This window comes from Thunnus thynnus, chromosome 20 (assembly GCF_963924715.1).
Source record: "Thunnus thynnus chromosome 20, fThuThy2.1, whole genome shotgun sequence".
Lineage (NCBI taxonomy): Eukaryota > Metazoa > Chordata > Actinopteri > Scombriformes > Scombridae > Thunnus > Thunnus thynnus.
Genome location: NC_089536.1, coordinates 13546927 through 13563156, shown reverse-complemented (window position 1 = coordinate 13563156; position 16230 = coordinate 13546927). Strand labels below are relative to the sequence as shown.

At 39.1% G+C, this 16230-nt stretch overlaps 2 protein-coding genes across 4 annotated transcripts; one reads left to right on the top strand and one right to left on the bottom strand.

Annotated features, from left to right (window-relative positions):
- Positions 1–744: 744 nt before the first annotated feature.
- si:ch211-28p3.4 (E3 ubiquitin-protein ligase TRIM39) lies at positions 745–5389 on the top strand. Of its 2 annotated transcripts, none has more exons than XM_067575911.1 (7): positions 745–890; positions 1040–1135; positions 2150–2383; positions 2517–2536; positions 3078–3220; positions 3405–5164; positions 5206–5389. In XM_067575911.1, exons 1-6 carry the CDS (start codon positions 879–881, stop codon positions 3980–3982), a joined length of 1083 nt encoding a protein of 360 aa, XP_067432012.1. In that variant the 5' UTR covers positions 745–878; the 3' UTR covers positions 3983–5164; positions 5206–5389. The 2 variants fall into 2 exon arrangements, with proteins under 2 accessions (XP_067432012.1, XP_067432011.1); XM_067575910.1 differs by having other exon boundaries at positions 795–914.
- Positions 5340–15575, bottom strand: casp7 (caspase 7, apoptosis-related cysteine peptidase). Of its 2 annotated transcripts, XM_067575912.1 has the most exons (7): positions 15285–15575; positions 14819–14928; positions 10910–11061; positions 10687–10815; positions 9348–9523; positions 8830–8968; positions 5340–8684 (listed from the first exon to the last, which is right to left on the bottom strand). In XM_067575912.1, exons 2-7 carry the CDS (start codon positions 14926–14928, stop codon positions 8458–8460), a joined length of 933 nt encoding a protein of 310 aa, XP_067432013.1. In that variant the 5' UTR covers positions 15285–15575; the 3' UTR covers positions 5340–8457. The 2 variants fall into 2 exon arrangements, with proteins under 2 accessions (XP_067432013.1, XP_067432014.1); XM_067575913.1 differs by lacking the exons at positions 14819–14928; positions 15285–15575 and adding an exon at positions 12239–12884.
- Between the last annotated feature and the right edge of the window lie 655 nt (positions 15576–16230).

Genomic DNA, 16230 nt, shown 5'->3' with positions numbered 1-16230 from the left:
TCATAAAAGGGCATGTCAGTCTGAGTGATCACAGTCAATATAGCTCTCAGAAGGAGGCATAGGGCCACACTGTGCCGTGCCACTTTTTCCATGTCCTTTAATGAGAAATATGTCAGGATAACAGGGAGGAAGACACGGTTCAGTCAAATACTGAAGTAGCAGATTTGGGGGGATATTCTATGTATGTACTGTGATGTGAGCTTGTGACGTGAGCATGACTAACATTTGACTTTAGTATTGTAAATCATTACACAGAGGGGAGTCAATGCAGCAGCTGCTTTTGTTAGATTTGACATCTCCCTGCGTGTACATATGAATGGCTCATTTGTGCTATGCATGTAAAAGGTCAATGGTTATGGAAAGCATTTTAAACAGGCACTCTGAGACTTAATTTAACTTTCTCAGGGTGAAGATGCTCTTCATCGCTCTGTCTACTTGATATATTTGTGAAAAACCACTTTGTATGAATCGTCCATGAGGTACAAAAGTACCATAAATGTCTCATAAAATTCACAAACTTCTTGAAATGTGTATGTAGGCCACAAGCACACACATACACACACCCACACTTTAATCAAGGTCAGTGTCAGGTCAGTATAAATAGAGCTCTTGGGCTTCTTGTTTAGAAGGACATTGTATAGCAGTTTTGTCTGCATTACTGTCCTGCTACAGTTTAGATTCACCTTCTCTGTTTTATAGAACAAGGCACGTGCCTGCCAGAGCATCAGAACTTTGGAGGTGACAGGTGCACAAGACCACCCTGTCCCCGACCCTCCCCCAAGACAAGGCTGTCACATCAGTAACAGGCCTATAAAAGCCCCCATGGTCATGTTGTCACTGGTGGTTAGTGGAGTTTTATCTGCACTACTGTACAGAAAATGTATAGCAAGGTAGGAGCGAAGCTTACAAAAGAAGTAAGCACTTCATCTTTGGTTTCTTTTTCAGAGGAAACATCAATGACAATATTGACCCGCCACCCTTGCACCCTTTTAACTGCAGTTCTTGGTTGATTTCTGTCCTGCCTCTGTGTATTTTCAAGGAAATGCTTCTGAAACATCAACAGCACCTGCAGAGACAAAGAGATGTCATCGCATACAGGATGAAGAAGCTAGCAGCAAAGCAGGTGGAGATAACAGTAAGTCTATTATATTTCTTGACTCTGTTGTGAGTAGAAATACAATACAATACAAATTGCTTGCTGACAACTGTCATTAGTTGATAATTTATCTCCTCCTTTTTTTTTTGCTATTAGTCTGCAGGCTAATAACCTGCTAAATCACACAAAGTGGGACACCTTGATGGAAATATTGGCTTTGTGAATCTATACCTCTCAAAACTCAGAGATATGGTTAAAGTCAATGAAGGTTGGTGTGGGAACAGTTTGAATTGATTGGGCTGAAAAATAGGGCTTGGGCTTGGAAAATAACCCAAGGGTGCAAGAGTCAAATAAGTCATTGTTATACACCCTAAAATCATGATGCATGCTTTGTAATCTAGAGTGACGTGAATTGTGGGCTTACTCTTTTTTTTCAGTTAGTTAAGTGATCAGGTGCCCACTTAACGTCATTTTTTTTTATTTTCGCTGACAGCAGTGGAACATGGAGTCTGCCCTTGTGCTGTTGTGGGAAATTCACTTCAAGGTTAAATGAATTTTGTATTCTGAAGTGCACCTGTACATCTCTGCCTGCTTTTCATTCTTCTGCATTTCAGCAGTCGTGCTACTTCACCATTTTCCTGTGCTCTCCAATCAATAGGGCATTTCTCCCAATAAAGGGACTTGCTTTTATCTATTGCTCTCTGTTCTGTATAAAAACTCTCTTCTTAGATGCTGGAAGTGTTGCATATGATCCTAATTATCATTTTGTGTTCAAAGTGATTATATCAGGTGTTATCAAAGCAGGGTTTGCTGGCTTAGGGGTCTGCATCCCAACTAGACCATGTATTAATAAGTAGTCTACATAATATATGTTATTGCAACAGTATTCCTCTAGTATTATGGGCATCAGTGAAAAGGAGGGTCAATATAAAATAAAATAGTCAAGCATGGCTGAATCTTTGACTATTTGGGGTCAAAAACACTATACCTGTATTTGTTTTGCCCATATTGTACAATGTTATGCTTTCCTTCTTACCCTCCATGGCTCTTCAGAAAAAGAATGACGTATTGAAAGAGAAAATAAAGAAGAGGTACGAGGACATGAAGCGGGTTTTGGATGAGGATCTTCGGATCACACTGACCCAGCTGGACACGGAGCACGAGGCCATAGAGAAGTTAGTGGAGGAGAGGATAGAGGACTGCTACCACCTCACCCAGGAACTGGACCAGGAACTAGCCAACATCAGTGCCCAGGTGAAAAAGGACACACAAGAAGTTGACATGCAGGTAAACACAGATCCAAAGTGGTGATTTCATGTGATGCCATTTCCAATTTATAGGGCATGTACAGTCTGTTTTACTTTTTGTGTCAAGCTGTTCTTTTAATGCTATGAATTTATTGTTTTTATACCTTCTACAGAATGCTGAAACTGAAAAAAGGTATGTTTACATGACAGAAATCTTATACATACAGTTACATTTGCTAGATTTGGCACATAGGAAACTGTGGTAAATCAGAGTGACTACCAGACATTCAAATATTTCTCTGTGGACAAAGGGGAATTACCAGAGTGGAAAATTCGATGACGGAAAAGTTGCTTAAATAAGCTGGTAATTGGATTTGTTTATTTACCGCCCACAGTCAGTTTGTCACTTACGGAAATTTTTTGATCACAACACTTCCTTGTGCATCTCAGGGCCAAACTGTTTATCTCAAACTATCAAACACGTTCTAGACAAAACGTGATCATGCTCATACCATGACTTTAAAGTTAAATTCAATGCTCATTCAATTCAATGACACTTCCTTACATATTTTTGCTAATATTATTTGTTGTTAGAACTTACAGAATCTATAGCACTACTACTGTGTTAATAGTTGTTTTCTGTAATAGATTTGTCACATTGATTATTGTTTCTAAAAAAAAGCTTGACAATCAACCTTTCATTGTTGTTTGTATCTTGTTTTTTTTTTGTTTAGAATTTCTGAGACACTGAAGTTGACTGACCCTGACCTGATTCAGCTAGATGAGTTCAAGAATGAACAACTGCTGAGTCTTACTATCAACCTTCTGCTGTTTATCAGATCCCAAGTCCCTGTCACCAAGAAACTGTTTCAGAGCTGTGAGTTCACCTAGAATGACAGGTAGATTGACATGTGAAGGAGTCTTGTGCCAAAGGTTACAATTACCGTCAAGTAGGACATGCCACAGGTGTCAAGTCTTTGTCTCAGGTGTGGGGAAAACGTGACAACTCATGTGCACTGTTTTGCACAAAACACTGGACTGATTTGTTGTCTCTTATACAGATGCTACAGATGTTGTCCTTGATGCCGACACTGCCCACCCCAAGCTGATCATCTCTTCAGAAGGGGACTCAGCAACCTACACAGACACCTGGCAGGATGTCCCAGAGACGCCCTCCCGCTTTGACACCACCCTAAACGTCATCAGCCAGAAAGGCTTCAGCGAGGGCCGCCAATATTGGGAGGTGGAGGTGAGCGAGAAGACCTACTGGGAGCTGGGTCTCACCTACCCGAGCATCCCACGTGCTGGCCGAGAGGAGGACTGCTGGCTTGGCCGTGGCAGGGAGTCTTGGTGTGTGGAATACTTTAATGGAGACTACACAGCCTGGCATGCTGGTGTTCACTATGAGCTGCCCCTGCTGGCAGGAAAACAGTTCACCCGCATCGGGGTATACTGCAGCTTCCCCGGGGGCACGGTGTGCTTTGTAGGGGCTGATACCATGACCCCCCTCTACTGCTTCTGCACCGGGAGGTTCACTGACACCCTACATCAAGCCTTATGTCCTGGTCACGACAACGAAGGCACAAACTGGAAATCCCTTAAGATTTGTGATGCTTCCCGATCAGCTCCTGTTCTCTGAGGAGGGGCAGGAAGGCCTCAGGGGTAGGAGGGAAGGAGCAGAGATGGTCAGGAATGTGTTGCGCTGTGGGGCATGCACACTATTGCCTGATCTGACATTCCTGACCTGTGACACAGCATCAGCCTTGGATACTGAGCGTGCCAGGCTAGTCTAAATATATTTAAAGGAATGGCTGAAGAGTATCTCTATTTTAGATTTCCCAGTGATGTGATTCATTTTCAGTCATTCATGCTTTTATTTACAGTGGACATGCCAAAGCTGTTCATCATATTCTGGTAAAGTGGTTATTACCTGAGCTCTATCTTTAATGCCATGATGAACCAGAATATCCAGATGAGGAAGTGCAAAAAACAGATGTCAGAGATGCCAAAGAGTGGAAGCCTTTCATTCATAAATAATAATTTAAAAACTCTGATTTGTTGAGATAGATCTTAACACTCAATCAAGAATTTGGATTTGTCCAACATTTATTGAACTTAAAGGACAAAGCCAGTTATTCTTTAATTTTCAGTACTTAAGAAGTTCTCTACCAGGTCTGTGGCACTCAGACCTTTGGTTCCTACTGAAGACATTAATCTTTAACAAAGAAAGATGAAGGTCTGCACTGTAACTCCCTTAGATGCAGTTTATTGAGACACCCACCACATTAATCTTTAAAAAAAATAGGTCAAAAATATGGGCTACTCTTTTAAAACAGGTGGGCACTGTACTTTTTTTCAAACATTACTCAAACAGAAGTAAATACAGCATTTGTCAGGGACTATTTTCTGTTGCGGATAAATACACACTTGGTGTGCTTGCCGCTATTTACAGCAACAGCAGAGTGTATGTGGGACTGAGTTAAAATAAACTACAGTGCCCATGTTCATGGTAATGAATAAAAATGTCACCCAGTGCAACACTGTGTCTCATACATGTTTTTAATATCTTTTGGACAAGAATGGAGTCCCACAGCACAGAGGAATCATCTTCATCAGGCTTTGACAACAGGGTCTGTTAGTAGAATCAATTCATTGTTGGTTTTGGTCATATCATTTGGATTTGTTGACAACAAGAAAAATATAAAGTATCACCGGCCTTACCTTTAGGTGTAATCAGAAAGCTAAAGATGTTTGTCTACTGTTATTATTAGAAGGATGGATTACTGAAAATTAAAAGTAATAGTGAGTATAAATTCAGGATGTTGTTCAAAAACATTTTTATTACATTTTTAATGTCTTCAGTATTTGATAGTGATATTCAGTGTATTCATTACCATGTTTCAAGCATCATCCCAGTGTAAAAAATATCAGCCTTTCAATGTGATCTTTGTTCACGTATATGCAAGGGGAGGTGATAAAAAAAAATACACAACTCGTTACACAATAAATTCTTTATGTTTAATACAATAAAATGTTTACATAAGCATTCCTCTGTTTCGAAATTATTTAAACAAGGTATTATTGCCCCAAAATAAAAAATTGGGCCAGATTATACTTTCTATTTAATGCATTCATTCATTTTTCCAAATCTTTTCAAATATATTCCTGAGGACAACAGCATTTAACACCGGAAAGCATTTAAAATTTTACCCCTAAAAATATATTTTTTTCCCTCCTTCAATTCCATTCCAAAACAAGTGGAGCAAACACTACTTTCAGCACAGGTTGGGCACCACATCACTGATCAGAGATCCATGTGTCGAGAGGATTCAAGAGTTGTGTCTGTATTGGACAAGTGCACTGGTTAAAATGGGAAATGTCTCAAGCCAGTATTGATCACACTTCTGGCTCCAATAAATATTATATAATTGTGCTATAAAATAAAAAAAGTGACTAAAAAATACAAAGAGTGAAAAGGGGAAAATATAATGACAAATTAAAGCTATTGCTGAACTTTTCCCCAAAGTTCCTGACACATGCAGTCATGTGAATAATGTAAAAACATTGCGGCAACAGTGAGAGTGTGTATTGTAGACATGTGGATTGTGTATGTTAAGACTTGTCACCACCAGTAATAGCTGCCTCTGTGATTGACACACTTTGGGACAATAACACAGCGTATTTGCAGAAACAAACTTTGTGTAAGCTGTAATGACAAAATGGCAAATGTCTTTCATTTGGAAAAAATATATATTGTTAGTTTTTATCAAATAACTCAATGACAATAAATCATTCACTAAATAATACAATATTATTTTAATAAATAGTTGGCAATATGTTTAAAAATAATCAATCAAAGCAATCTAATTGTTTTTGTTTTTTTTACTTTAATCGAAATCAAAGCTCAATTTTTAAAATAAAAATAGGAAGACATTGCTTGGTACCTGTTACTACAGTGTAGTGTGTGTTTAAGTGTGACAATGTACAACACTAATATACAGTGAAATGATGTGGCATTTGTGCTTTGGGCGCCAGTCCAGCTTTACATAGTGATATTTCCCAAATTTATGACACAGATTTAGACATTCTCAAGTTCTCTATCTGGAGTAAAAATCCTAAAATCTGTATCATATCATTTGCTAAAGATACAGCCGCGAAAAGGAATGTCAAAATTTAAAGATTAAAAAAGGGAAATTCATAAAACTGATTTGTTGGACCCTGACTATTAATAAGACAAATGCGTAATTTTGATCATATGCAAATACATGAACTTCACTTATGCAGGCTTGAACAACAAGCGAGTGAAGTCGTCAACATCACGCTGAGAAAACTGGCAAAGTTGCAAATGATCCTTGCTTTTATGGAGGTGGACTATATACTATGCACTTGACCCAAGATCTCATAGAACTAATCATTACACAGCAAAAGATTGCACCTTCCTAGCCATACATATATGAAATTCTTTAACATTACATTTACCCACTTAATGGGACATTAAAGAACCTGAGGATGCCAGCATGCTGCTACCAACTTAAACTTGCTAGGAAGGCTGAAACACTGAGCCTTTGGCAAGAGCATCATGACATGTTTCTGCTCAGAGGAGTGTTGTCTTTTTCTTTTGCCTCTTTTCTGGACGATTGACAGCTGAAAACATTAAAACACAGATAGCTGAAAATGATCTGATCCATTTTCCAGATGCGTTTTTTTTTTTTTTCTTTTCTTTTTTTTTTGCCTCCACATCGGACAGGGTTAGTAATCAAAGCAGGTCCCTCATTTCTCATATGGCAATCATAGGATTTGTAATCACTCCAATTTGTTACTCCAGTTTCCTAGTGGAGATTTCTATAGACTGACCTGAGATAAAACATAAGGACAGCATTCATTCACAAAGGCTTTTAAAAGAATAGTTTGACATTTTTGGAAATACGGTTATTTCCTTTGAGTTGGAAAGAAAAGATTTACAGTATATCACTTTCATGCGTGAAGGGACATGAAGCTACAACCAGCAGCTGGTTAGCTTAGTGTAGCACATAGACTGGAAACAAGGGGAAACAGCTAGCCTTGCTCTGTCCACCGATTAAAAAATACACCTACAAGCACCTCTAAACCTTACTAATGAACATGTCAAAACCACAATTTGCCATTTTTACTCCTCAGATTTTGTCCGGATTAAACATAGGTATAAATATAAGATATAACATGTTAATTTGTGAGCTTTTAGAGGTGCTGGTAGGCAGATTTTGCAACCTTTGGACAGAGCCTGGCTAGCTGTTTTCCCTTGTTTCCAGCCTTTATGCTAAGCTAAGCTAATGAGCTGCTGGCTTTAGATTCATATCTGTACAGATACAGATTCATTACTGTACAGACATTAGAGTGGCATCGATCTTATCGAACTCTATGCAAGAAAGGGAATAAGCATATTTTTCCAAATGTCAAATGATTCATTTAAAACATTCAACTGTCCCTTGTTTTCCAATTTAATTTTTGTTAATAGTTGTTAATAGTATTGTACACTGTACAAAGGACATAGGACTGCCTTAGACTGGGTCATGATCTGTTTCTGAAGAGATTACTCTCAGAACTCCAAATGTTAATTATTTCAGTTAATCAGAAACCCTGATCTCGGCAATGAATGCAAGCTTGGCCTTGAAGAGTCCTGTCCACTAGGTACAGTTCCTTTCAACATCTGTTCCAAATGCTGGAAAATGGTGAAACACATATTCAGATATGATTCCCCAAACCCACGAAAAACTGGCAGCAAATTTCCCGGGCTGGTAGAATAACATGGATATTTCACAATGCCTGTCGACAAAGATCAGATCAATGTGACGCCGTTATTCTGAAGAATAACCTGAAGAAGAAGTTTCACCATCAACACATGAACGCGGAGTGTCACTGTAAATATTTGTCTTTTCTCACGGAGTGCTCATTTTCAGGCCCAGCTACACGTGCAAAATGTCATACGTGCTCCAAATGTGCAGTGTCCTGCTGGGCCTGAATCATCCCTGAATGCTTTGACCGCTAAGTCGGTGCCTGAAACAGTCAGTCTGGTCAGTCTAGTCGGTCAATCAGTCAGTCCGTAGTGTCATATAGTCCAGTCGGTTAGAGTGGCGGTCAGTTAAAATACAGTTCTTTCGTCAGCATAGAGACCACGCAAGGAATCTGCTTCTTCTCACTGAAGCGTGGGTCTTCAGACCAGGACTCAAAGCTGGTGGCCACCATGTAGTTGACACGTGTCAGGATCTGCATTATTTCCAGCTGCTTGCCAAACTCGTTGAGGACATTGCAGAGCGCCTGGACAAACCAGGAGCCGCGTCCAGGGTTCCTCCATGAGTAATACCCTGCAAAATCACCATCATCATGAATTAGCAATGAAACTGTCTGCTAATTGATATCCAGAAGAGGGATGTTAGACACTTAAGATACTCTCACTTCAAGCAGTCTTACATTTGCCAATATAAACATCTTCAATTTAAAACAGTTTACCTGGCACAGTGGAGTAGGCAAAGAGGAAATCTGCCTCTACAGGGATCTTATGTCTTGGATTAGCATCCGTCTCCAGGGTATCGTTCGGCGGACCCGAATCTGTCTGTATACCATCATCAAATTCAGAACCCCGACAAGCCTGGTGAAGTAAATGAAATGACATTTCATTGTGATCCTGAGTAGCTTTCTCAACGATGACCTGGTGAAGCAATTAAAAATTAACTGTTTTTAAAAGCTGAGCTGAGAAACACTTAAAACAATTATTATCTTCAGTCCTCTGGGAGAGCTACTGAAAGCCATTTCAATCTCTCTTCTCAACAAAACCAACTGTTACAATTACAGTTACATTTGTTTTTATAAATTAAACCCCCCTGTTAACCATTTGGTTCAAAAGTGGTGAACTTGACACATAAAATGTACGAGTTGTCCTACAACTGTACCATTATTGTTACATAATCACACCATATTTTTCTTGTCACACTCTCATTTGTAAAAATTAAGTCTTCAGAATTGCATACCTGGATGAAGAAGAGTTTGGGCTTTCCGACTAAGCTTTTGCACATGTCCCCCCTGAACAGCGAGGTCATGGACTTGATGGGCATGGCTCCATCTGTGCCGTAGATCATGCCTTCCTCGCCGTGGCTTAGCAGGATACAGGCGAAACACGAGCTGTCACTATGGTCTTCCTCCGAGGCTGACCCATACACACACAAACAAACACTCAGCTCTTAGCTCGGCTCAGGCCTCATTAAACTTCTCCAAATCAATTAACGATCTCAGTAACATAATCCAGTCTGGAATTTATTTAGCCCTTTATCCGTTTACAATTCTTGAATTTTTTCTTTAAATTTTAAGGTTATTATTCCAATCTAAATGACTTTTGTTTATTTATATTTCAATTAATTATAATTTTCTAATCTTATAATAAAATGTTGCACCTCAGCATATTGCTAGACCCTAATACATAGTTGTATTCATCTCCTTAAGAGCATGAAAGTGCTGAGTGAATTCCATTGCAGTCTTCCTGTTAAAGATGGCAGATAATGAGATATTTTGTGTGCAAAGTTGACATTTTAGCCAGAGGGTTGCACAAGAAGAAAGGGTCCATCCTCAAGAGAACACAACAACTGTGCTCATTAAACTTCATGACATAATGTCCCTTAGATTTTTAGATTTCTTGTGTACTAGTAGACTTTTTGACATGATGAAATCTGGCCAGAGGACCGTCAAGTAGTTTGATCAAAAGTTTAAACTTTTTTGCTGGACATGTAGCATCTTCAGTAGTTTATGTAATTATTTTATTTTACAACAGCTCCACCTGCTGTCTTACCTGGTGGATTTAAGAAACACATAATTTAGTCTTTAAGTTTCTTAAATGTGAACTTAAAGCAGATAACTGTACTGTAATGTATGTATATTAATGAGTCTGGTAGAGTTGATAACAAATCTGTTATATACTGTAAAACTATTTGCTTGCAAAGTAAGGAGATATCTGTGCTACCAATACCTGAAAATCCAAATCTTTTCACCTTCCCTCAACTGAAAATAATGTATCCAAGACGCTGTTACAAGAAATGCGACTTTACTATATAATTGTGTCGACATTCACGGCATCTTTTAAGTCCAAATAAAAGCTAGTATGAGTGTATGAGGCATACAACTTAGCCTCCATTTAGGTACCACCTTAATCACTATGAAAGAAAATTCTGAAAATATTCCATGGTGTTTCTAAAAGGTTTCTCTATATATTATTTGCTCGGATTAGCATTGGAAGCCAAACAGTTCAGCGCTGTTATGTATTTTGTCCAGTTTGAGAACAAGGAAAAAGTAAAAAAAGCGGAATAGCAGAGGACTCACCCTCTCTGAGAAGACGCTCCATCTTCTCACATGTCTGATCATTGTAGATGTAGACGTCAAAGCCCAGGCTCTTGAAGCACTTGAACAGCTCTCCCGCATCTCGGTCTGTGCCATTGCGTACATTCATCCCTGTGGAGACAATCTGCTTAGAATACACTACTCTTTATACACTAATATTAAGCACTGACAGGTATACGTTGTGTATGAAACATGTTCGCTGTACCTGTCTTTTCATCAAAGTTTTTGTTATTGATGATGATGCACTTTCCCACTCGCTGGTGGCTCATCTTATACTGGAATGTTGGTGAAACAATTCTGTAATGGCTTTCAGAAGAGTAGTCCTGCTCCCGCGTCTGGCCATCCTTATTCTTCTTACTAGCAGAGTCAGAGAGAAGCAGAATATTAAGGAGAGATAAAACTTCACGGTAGCATCGTTAAAAAATTTAAATTCATCACTACACTCCCAACAATATTACTTACTTTTGAGCTGTACCTAATGCAAAACGTTTCTTAAGATCGGCTGATCTTTTGAAAGATATACAATAGAAAAGAACACATCAAAAGCAATATTACTACTCAAGATATTAGTCTTTTACACTGCAAAAACATCAAATACAAAACCAGCAAAGGAATAGTAATATGAATGAAAATAACAAAGACAAACACAAAGGCCATTTGATTTCAAAAAATGAATTTTAACACAACAAACCTCACTTCTGTGATGCTACAAGTTAGTAAAAAAGTGCTTTCTTCTTCAATAAGGCCCATAAGTGCAGTTAAACTCTTGACTCTTACCAAATATGACAGCGTCTTGAAAGCCAAAAGTTTTCTAAAAAATGTCCTTGATTCTTCCAAACCATTACAGTCACTTTTAAGGCAAAATGTTTCTACAAATAATGGTTACTATAACATAAGTCAACGTCAAGACCTCCAGTGCAAGAAAAACTCACATGAAACTGAAAACACTATGAACCACTTACTCAGAAACTAAAGTGTACATACGTTTTCAAATAAGGCATTAACTTCCCGGCCAAATTTGGTCGCAGTAATCCACCGTCCGGTTAAAGAGAAAACTAGAACATATTTGTTTAGCGAAGATATAAAAAAAAATCCGTAGCATATCAATGTAGATTGAGCGAGAGGAAATCTTCCACGAGTGGCAATTCTCACAGACCTGTCATATTTCCATTCTTGAAAAGATCCATCCAGATAGCTTAGCCAACACTGGCCCATTGGGGGCTCACAAAATCCAGGCTTGTTCCAGAAGAGCCTAGTCATCAGGTTACTCAAGCACGGGAACAATACACAGCAACGCGCACCAACCACCTCATGCAAACACACTCACAGGCGGCCCAGCCATATTCTAATAAACATGTGATCCAGAACTTTTGACGCCTCCCTCCCACCTCCAAATTGTGCCAACATACTGTACCTGACAATTGCGTGAGGGTGGGCAAACAGCTGCAACTCTGTTTTGCTGTGGGCTGGGCATGGCAGAAAGAGGAGCAGGTAGGAGGAGGGAGAAGAGGAATATGAGGCGGCTGTGTCTTACCTGGGTTCGTCATTAAGCGCTACGCCACTCTGCATCTGAAATGCGTTGGTTTTGTCTCGTATCTTTTTTTTCCCCCAAAAGAGTACGTTTCTCCAGACCTGGCAGCTTAATTTTTGGCTGTGTGCTAGGATACTGACATGCTCTCTGTACTGGATGGAGACCTGACTGGGCCAGCGGGTGCTGAGGACAGGGGCGGCGCACTGTGAGCCCCCTGAGTCAGCAGCCTTGCCACCACACCAGTGATTTCTAAAGGCCTATTCACACATGGCCCCTGTGCCTCGCTCCCTGCTGAGGTCAGACAGGGCAACAAGTTGCTCCTCTGCTGACAGGCACAGAATCCACCTGTACCAATATACAAACTGTGAGTGCCTAACCATCTCAGCCTTTACACAAGAGGCACAAGAAGGAAGACAAAAAGCAGGCACTTCGCCAAACATCTTAACCTTTGATTAATCAAATAGTCGTTTCAGCTCTACGACAAATTACCAAGAAATTACGGGTTATTTGTAATTTCTTCCTTGGTTTAAAACAAAACCGAGAAATGCAGACAATTATAAATAATACTAGAGACAATAATTATCATCTTTATGACATTATACACAATTCCGTCACAGACAGGCATGACACGACAGGCATCACATGTTGATCTGCTTGTTAGTCATGCCTTGTTCCTCTGAAAGATGCCGCCCAAGTACTGTAGATAGGCTGGTATCAGTTTTATGTAATACTTCTAAATATGGCACACGTGTCTGCTGTTTGGTAGCCATGACTATGTTGCTATGCAGATTAGGCATACATCATTTCAACATTAAATGTATGCTCATTTCTAAATACACTCAGTCATCTTTTGCCTTCAAACAATTCAACATATTTCAAAAGCACTTTTATTTTTATAAATCTAAATCTGAGATGCCTCATTTTGTTGTTTTATGTTTTTTAGAAACAATTACAAAATCCTCCACTGTTATCTTGACAGTTTGGAATAATAATCGAAATGCCACACAGAGCACACAGACTTTGTGTTTGATTACCAGTGTCTGGGAGAAACCTAGCTGACAAATGTTCCCCCACTACAAAGGTTTGTAGTGCCACCTTGTGAGTCAGACTGGAATAAACAGAGGCTACTCTCTGTAGTGCTCATGTAACGTCAGTGATGCAGTTTTCCCTTCTTGCCCCATTACACTAATTAGATCATCAAAAACTGGGTTGTTGGGTCAAGGGTATACATTTTATAGTTTTTAATGGTTTAATTAGTTGGGTGCCAAGAGGAACAAATGCAATCTCCATATACAAAGAATACATTACCTTCTGAATACACCTCTACACCTCAACATCAGCCTTTGGGCAGTAGGTGTATAGCCCCCAGCCAATAACAACGCGCAGGGTGTGAGGTCCGGACTCCTAGTGTAGTGACCAGGTTACATCACTGTCTCCGTCTGTCTCCTCTGCTCCGCTCTCTGTGTCATGGATGTTTAAAGAGCTGCAGGTCTCTGTGTCTGCTTGACCGAGGGCAGGGCCGAAGCTACACACATGCAGAGCAGAGAGGCCGAAGCTCTGCAATCACACAAAATCCAGCAATATAGCACCTTCCCACAGGGTTGTGCGGAGCGGTGGGCATAGGTTTTTTTTGTGCTTTAGAACATTACCGCCGCGAAACAATCAGAAAATAATGTTTTATTTATCTGATTCACGGCTTTGTTCTCGCCAGTGCTGCTCGCTCTTTTCATTCACTTTCTAGCTTGCTCAACCACTGCTACTCACTCTCACTCTCTCTTGGTGGGCCAGGGAGGAGGGGTCAACTGCTCTTTGTTTACAAACACCAACCAACAAATCCTGCATAGTATACCTTTAATATGTAAAAATTGATTTTTCTTTGAGGTATTTAGTGATGTAGCACCACTGCAAGATCATTGCTACATTTACGAAGAAAATGTGAAATAAATATATTAGAAACATTACTTATTTACCACAAAAACATATTTTTATCTCTATATTATGTAGAATTAAAAAAGTAACCAGCACGGGAACAACCCAGGGTGAAAACAGGGACAATCACAAATAGCTACACCTTGCCTGCCCAGCACCACTGCTCCTGAAGAATAGTTAGGCTACTACTGAAGGAAAGGCTGGAGCAAAAAACAAAACAATCTGGATAGACGTTTCAAAGAGTACCACATTCTGAAGAAAGAGGAAGAGGACTGCAGCCGCAAAACAGCCAAGTCATGCAAGGCCTTCTTTATGCCACACAAATGAATCATAACAGACGGCATGAATCACCAGGTAAATATGAGCAACCAAAATAGGCACATATCAGTCCACAGATGAAAGTTAGATAAAGAACAATCATTTTGTTATACTATAACTCCAGCACTGAAATAACCCTATAGTCATAGACTGTTGTTAACCGGAGAAGGAGTAATAATAGAAGTGCAAGCTACTTGCATATTCTTATACATAGTCTATTAACGTAAATGTTAAGTGAATTTAATTCCATATGGTCCAAACTATGTGAATTCCTCCCATGAATGTGGGTTTCCCTCTGCAGATATAGGTTACTGGATTAGTAAAACAGGAAATCACCCAAACAGTAGAAATCTCCCTCTGCGGTCAGGTTTGGCGTCTGTTTGGTCTCCCACCAGCTCCCCTTCCTCATCTCCAAGTTCAATCGGCTTTTCAGGTTCTCCAGCCATCTGCAGTTACAGTAACACATATATTACATTTCATCTTGTGGTTTACTGTACATTACGTTTGACAACAACAGCAGTATGACGATCGTTGACATCATTTTAACGCTTCATATTTCCTCATCACTGCTAATATCAAAATTGCTCGTAAGCGGTTGTTCAAAAGGTTTAAAATAAATATAAAAAAATATTTACTACACTTAGAGCTATAATAATTAGCTATTTTAATCACCACCTCAACCCAGCATGTTAGCTTGTTGCTTGATTAGCATAAAACATAGTTATGCCAACGTTAGCTAAAACGCTAACTGAATCAAAACTATGTTCAAAACTTATGAGCAGCTAAGTTAGCATGAACTTACACTCTGTCGTTCTTGTGTTGTTGCTATGTCGGCTTAAGTATTGCACAAAAGTTGAGTGTGAGTCGGTTTTCTTTCTCCGCAGTTTGTGCTGACTTTCTGTTCCTTACAAATCTTGAGAAAACCATAGGAGAAAATGAAAGTATGCTCAGTTTGAAGTCTGAGGTGCGTAACTACGTCAGAGCCGTGCGTCACTCAGATATGATATTCAAACAGATATACAGTATATACATATACATATACAGTATGTATTAACATGAAAAGATCAGCCACAGTCTGTCTTATCCAGAATGTTAGGCACGAGGAACAGCTGTAAAAAAAAAACAATGTAAAAGAAAAAAAATATATATATATATAGAAAAATGTAGTATATTATTTTATACATAACAAAATTAAAACTATACACACAATCGAAGGTGATCCATCAGAATACTGTACCCCACACCATTGTATGGTCATGATGTGATGATGTGATGTCTCAAAAATCATGTGCAATAACCCTGCAATACCAAACCATGTTACTGTTCTTACAAATTATTAACATTAGAGCCTCTATAAATGTCCAAGCAGTACAATAGTCCAGCATTTTTTGCACTGCCATTCACTCTTGTACTACTTTTATTACAGTACCTAACATAATATTCAGTATCACTTTGACTTGTTAAGAGCTGCAACAATTAGCAACTATTTTGATGATCAAATAATTGTTTTAGTCATTTTTTAAGGAAAAAATACCCCAAATTTGCTGGTCGCAGCTTCTCAAATGTGATGATTTTAAGCATTTATGTATCATACATGACAGTAAACTGAATATCTTTGGATTTTGTACTGTTGAATGGACAAAACAACACATTTGAAGATGTCACCTTGGGCTCTAAGAAATTACAACTGGCATGTTTTGCTATTTTCTGACATTTTATAGACAAAGAAGTTAATTGATTTATTGAGA

Excerpts from the sequence above, each read along its gene's own strand:
- si:ch211-28p3.4 (XM_067575910.1), top strand. The coding sequence starts at position 879 with ATGTATAGCAAGGTAGGAGCGAAGCTTACAAAAGAA. Across the intron at positions 2,537-3,077 it reads AATGCTGAAACTGAAAAAAG|AATTTCTGAGACACTGAAGT; the intron begins GTATGTTTACAT and ends TTTTTTGTTTAG. Across the intron at positions 3,221-3,404 it reads CAAGAAACTGTTTCAGAGCT|ATGCTACAGATGTTGTCCTT; the intron begins GTGAGTTCACCT and ends TCTCTTATACAG.
- casp7 (XM_067575912.1), bottom strand. The coding sequence starts at position 14,928 with ATGGCTGGAGAACCTGAAAAGCCGATTGAACTTGGAGATGAGGAAGGG. Across the intron at positions 10,816-10,909 it reads AAACTTTGATGAAAAGACAG|GGATGAATGTACGCAATGGC; the intron begins GTACAGCGAACA and ends TTGTCTCCACAG. Across the intron at positions 9,524-10,686 it reads GGAGCGTCTTCTCAGAGAGG|CCTCGGAGGAAGACCATAGT; the intron begins GTGAGTCCTCTG and ends TGTATGGGTCAG.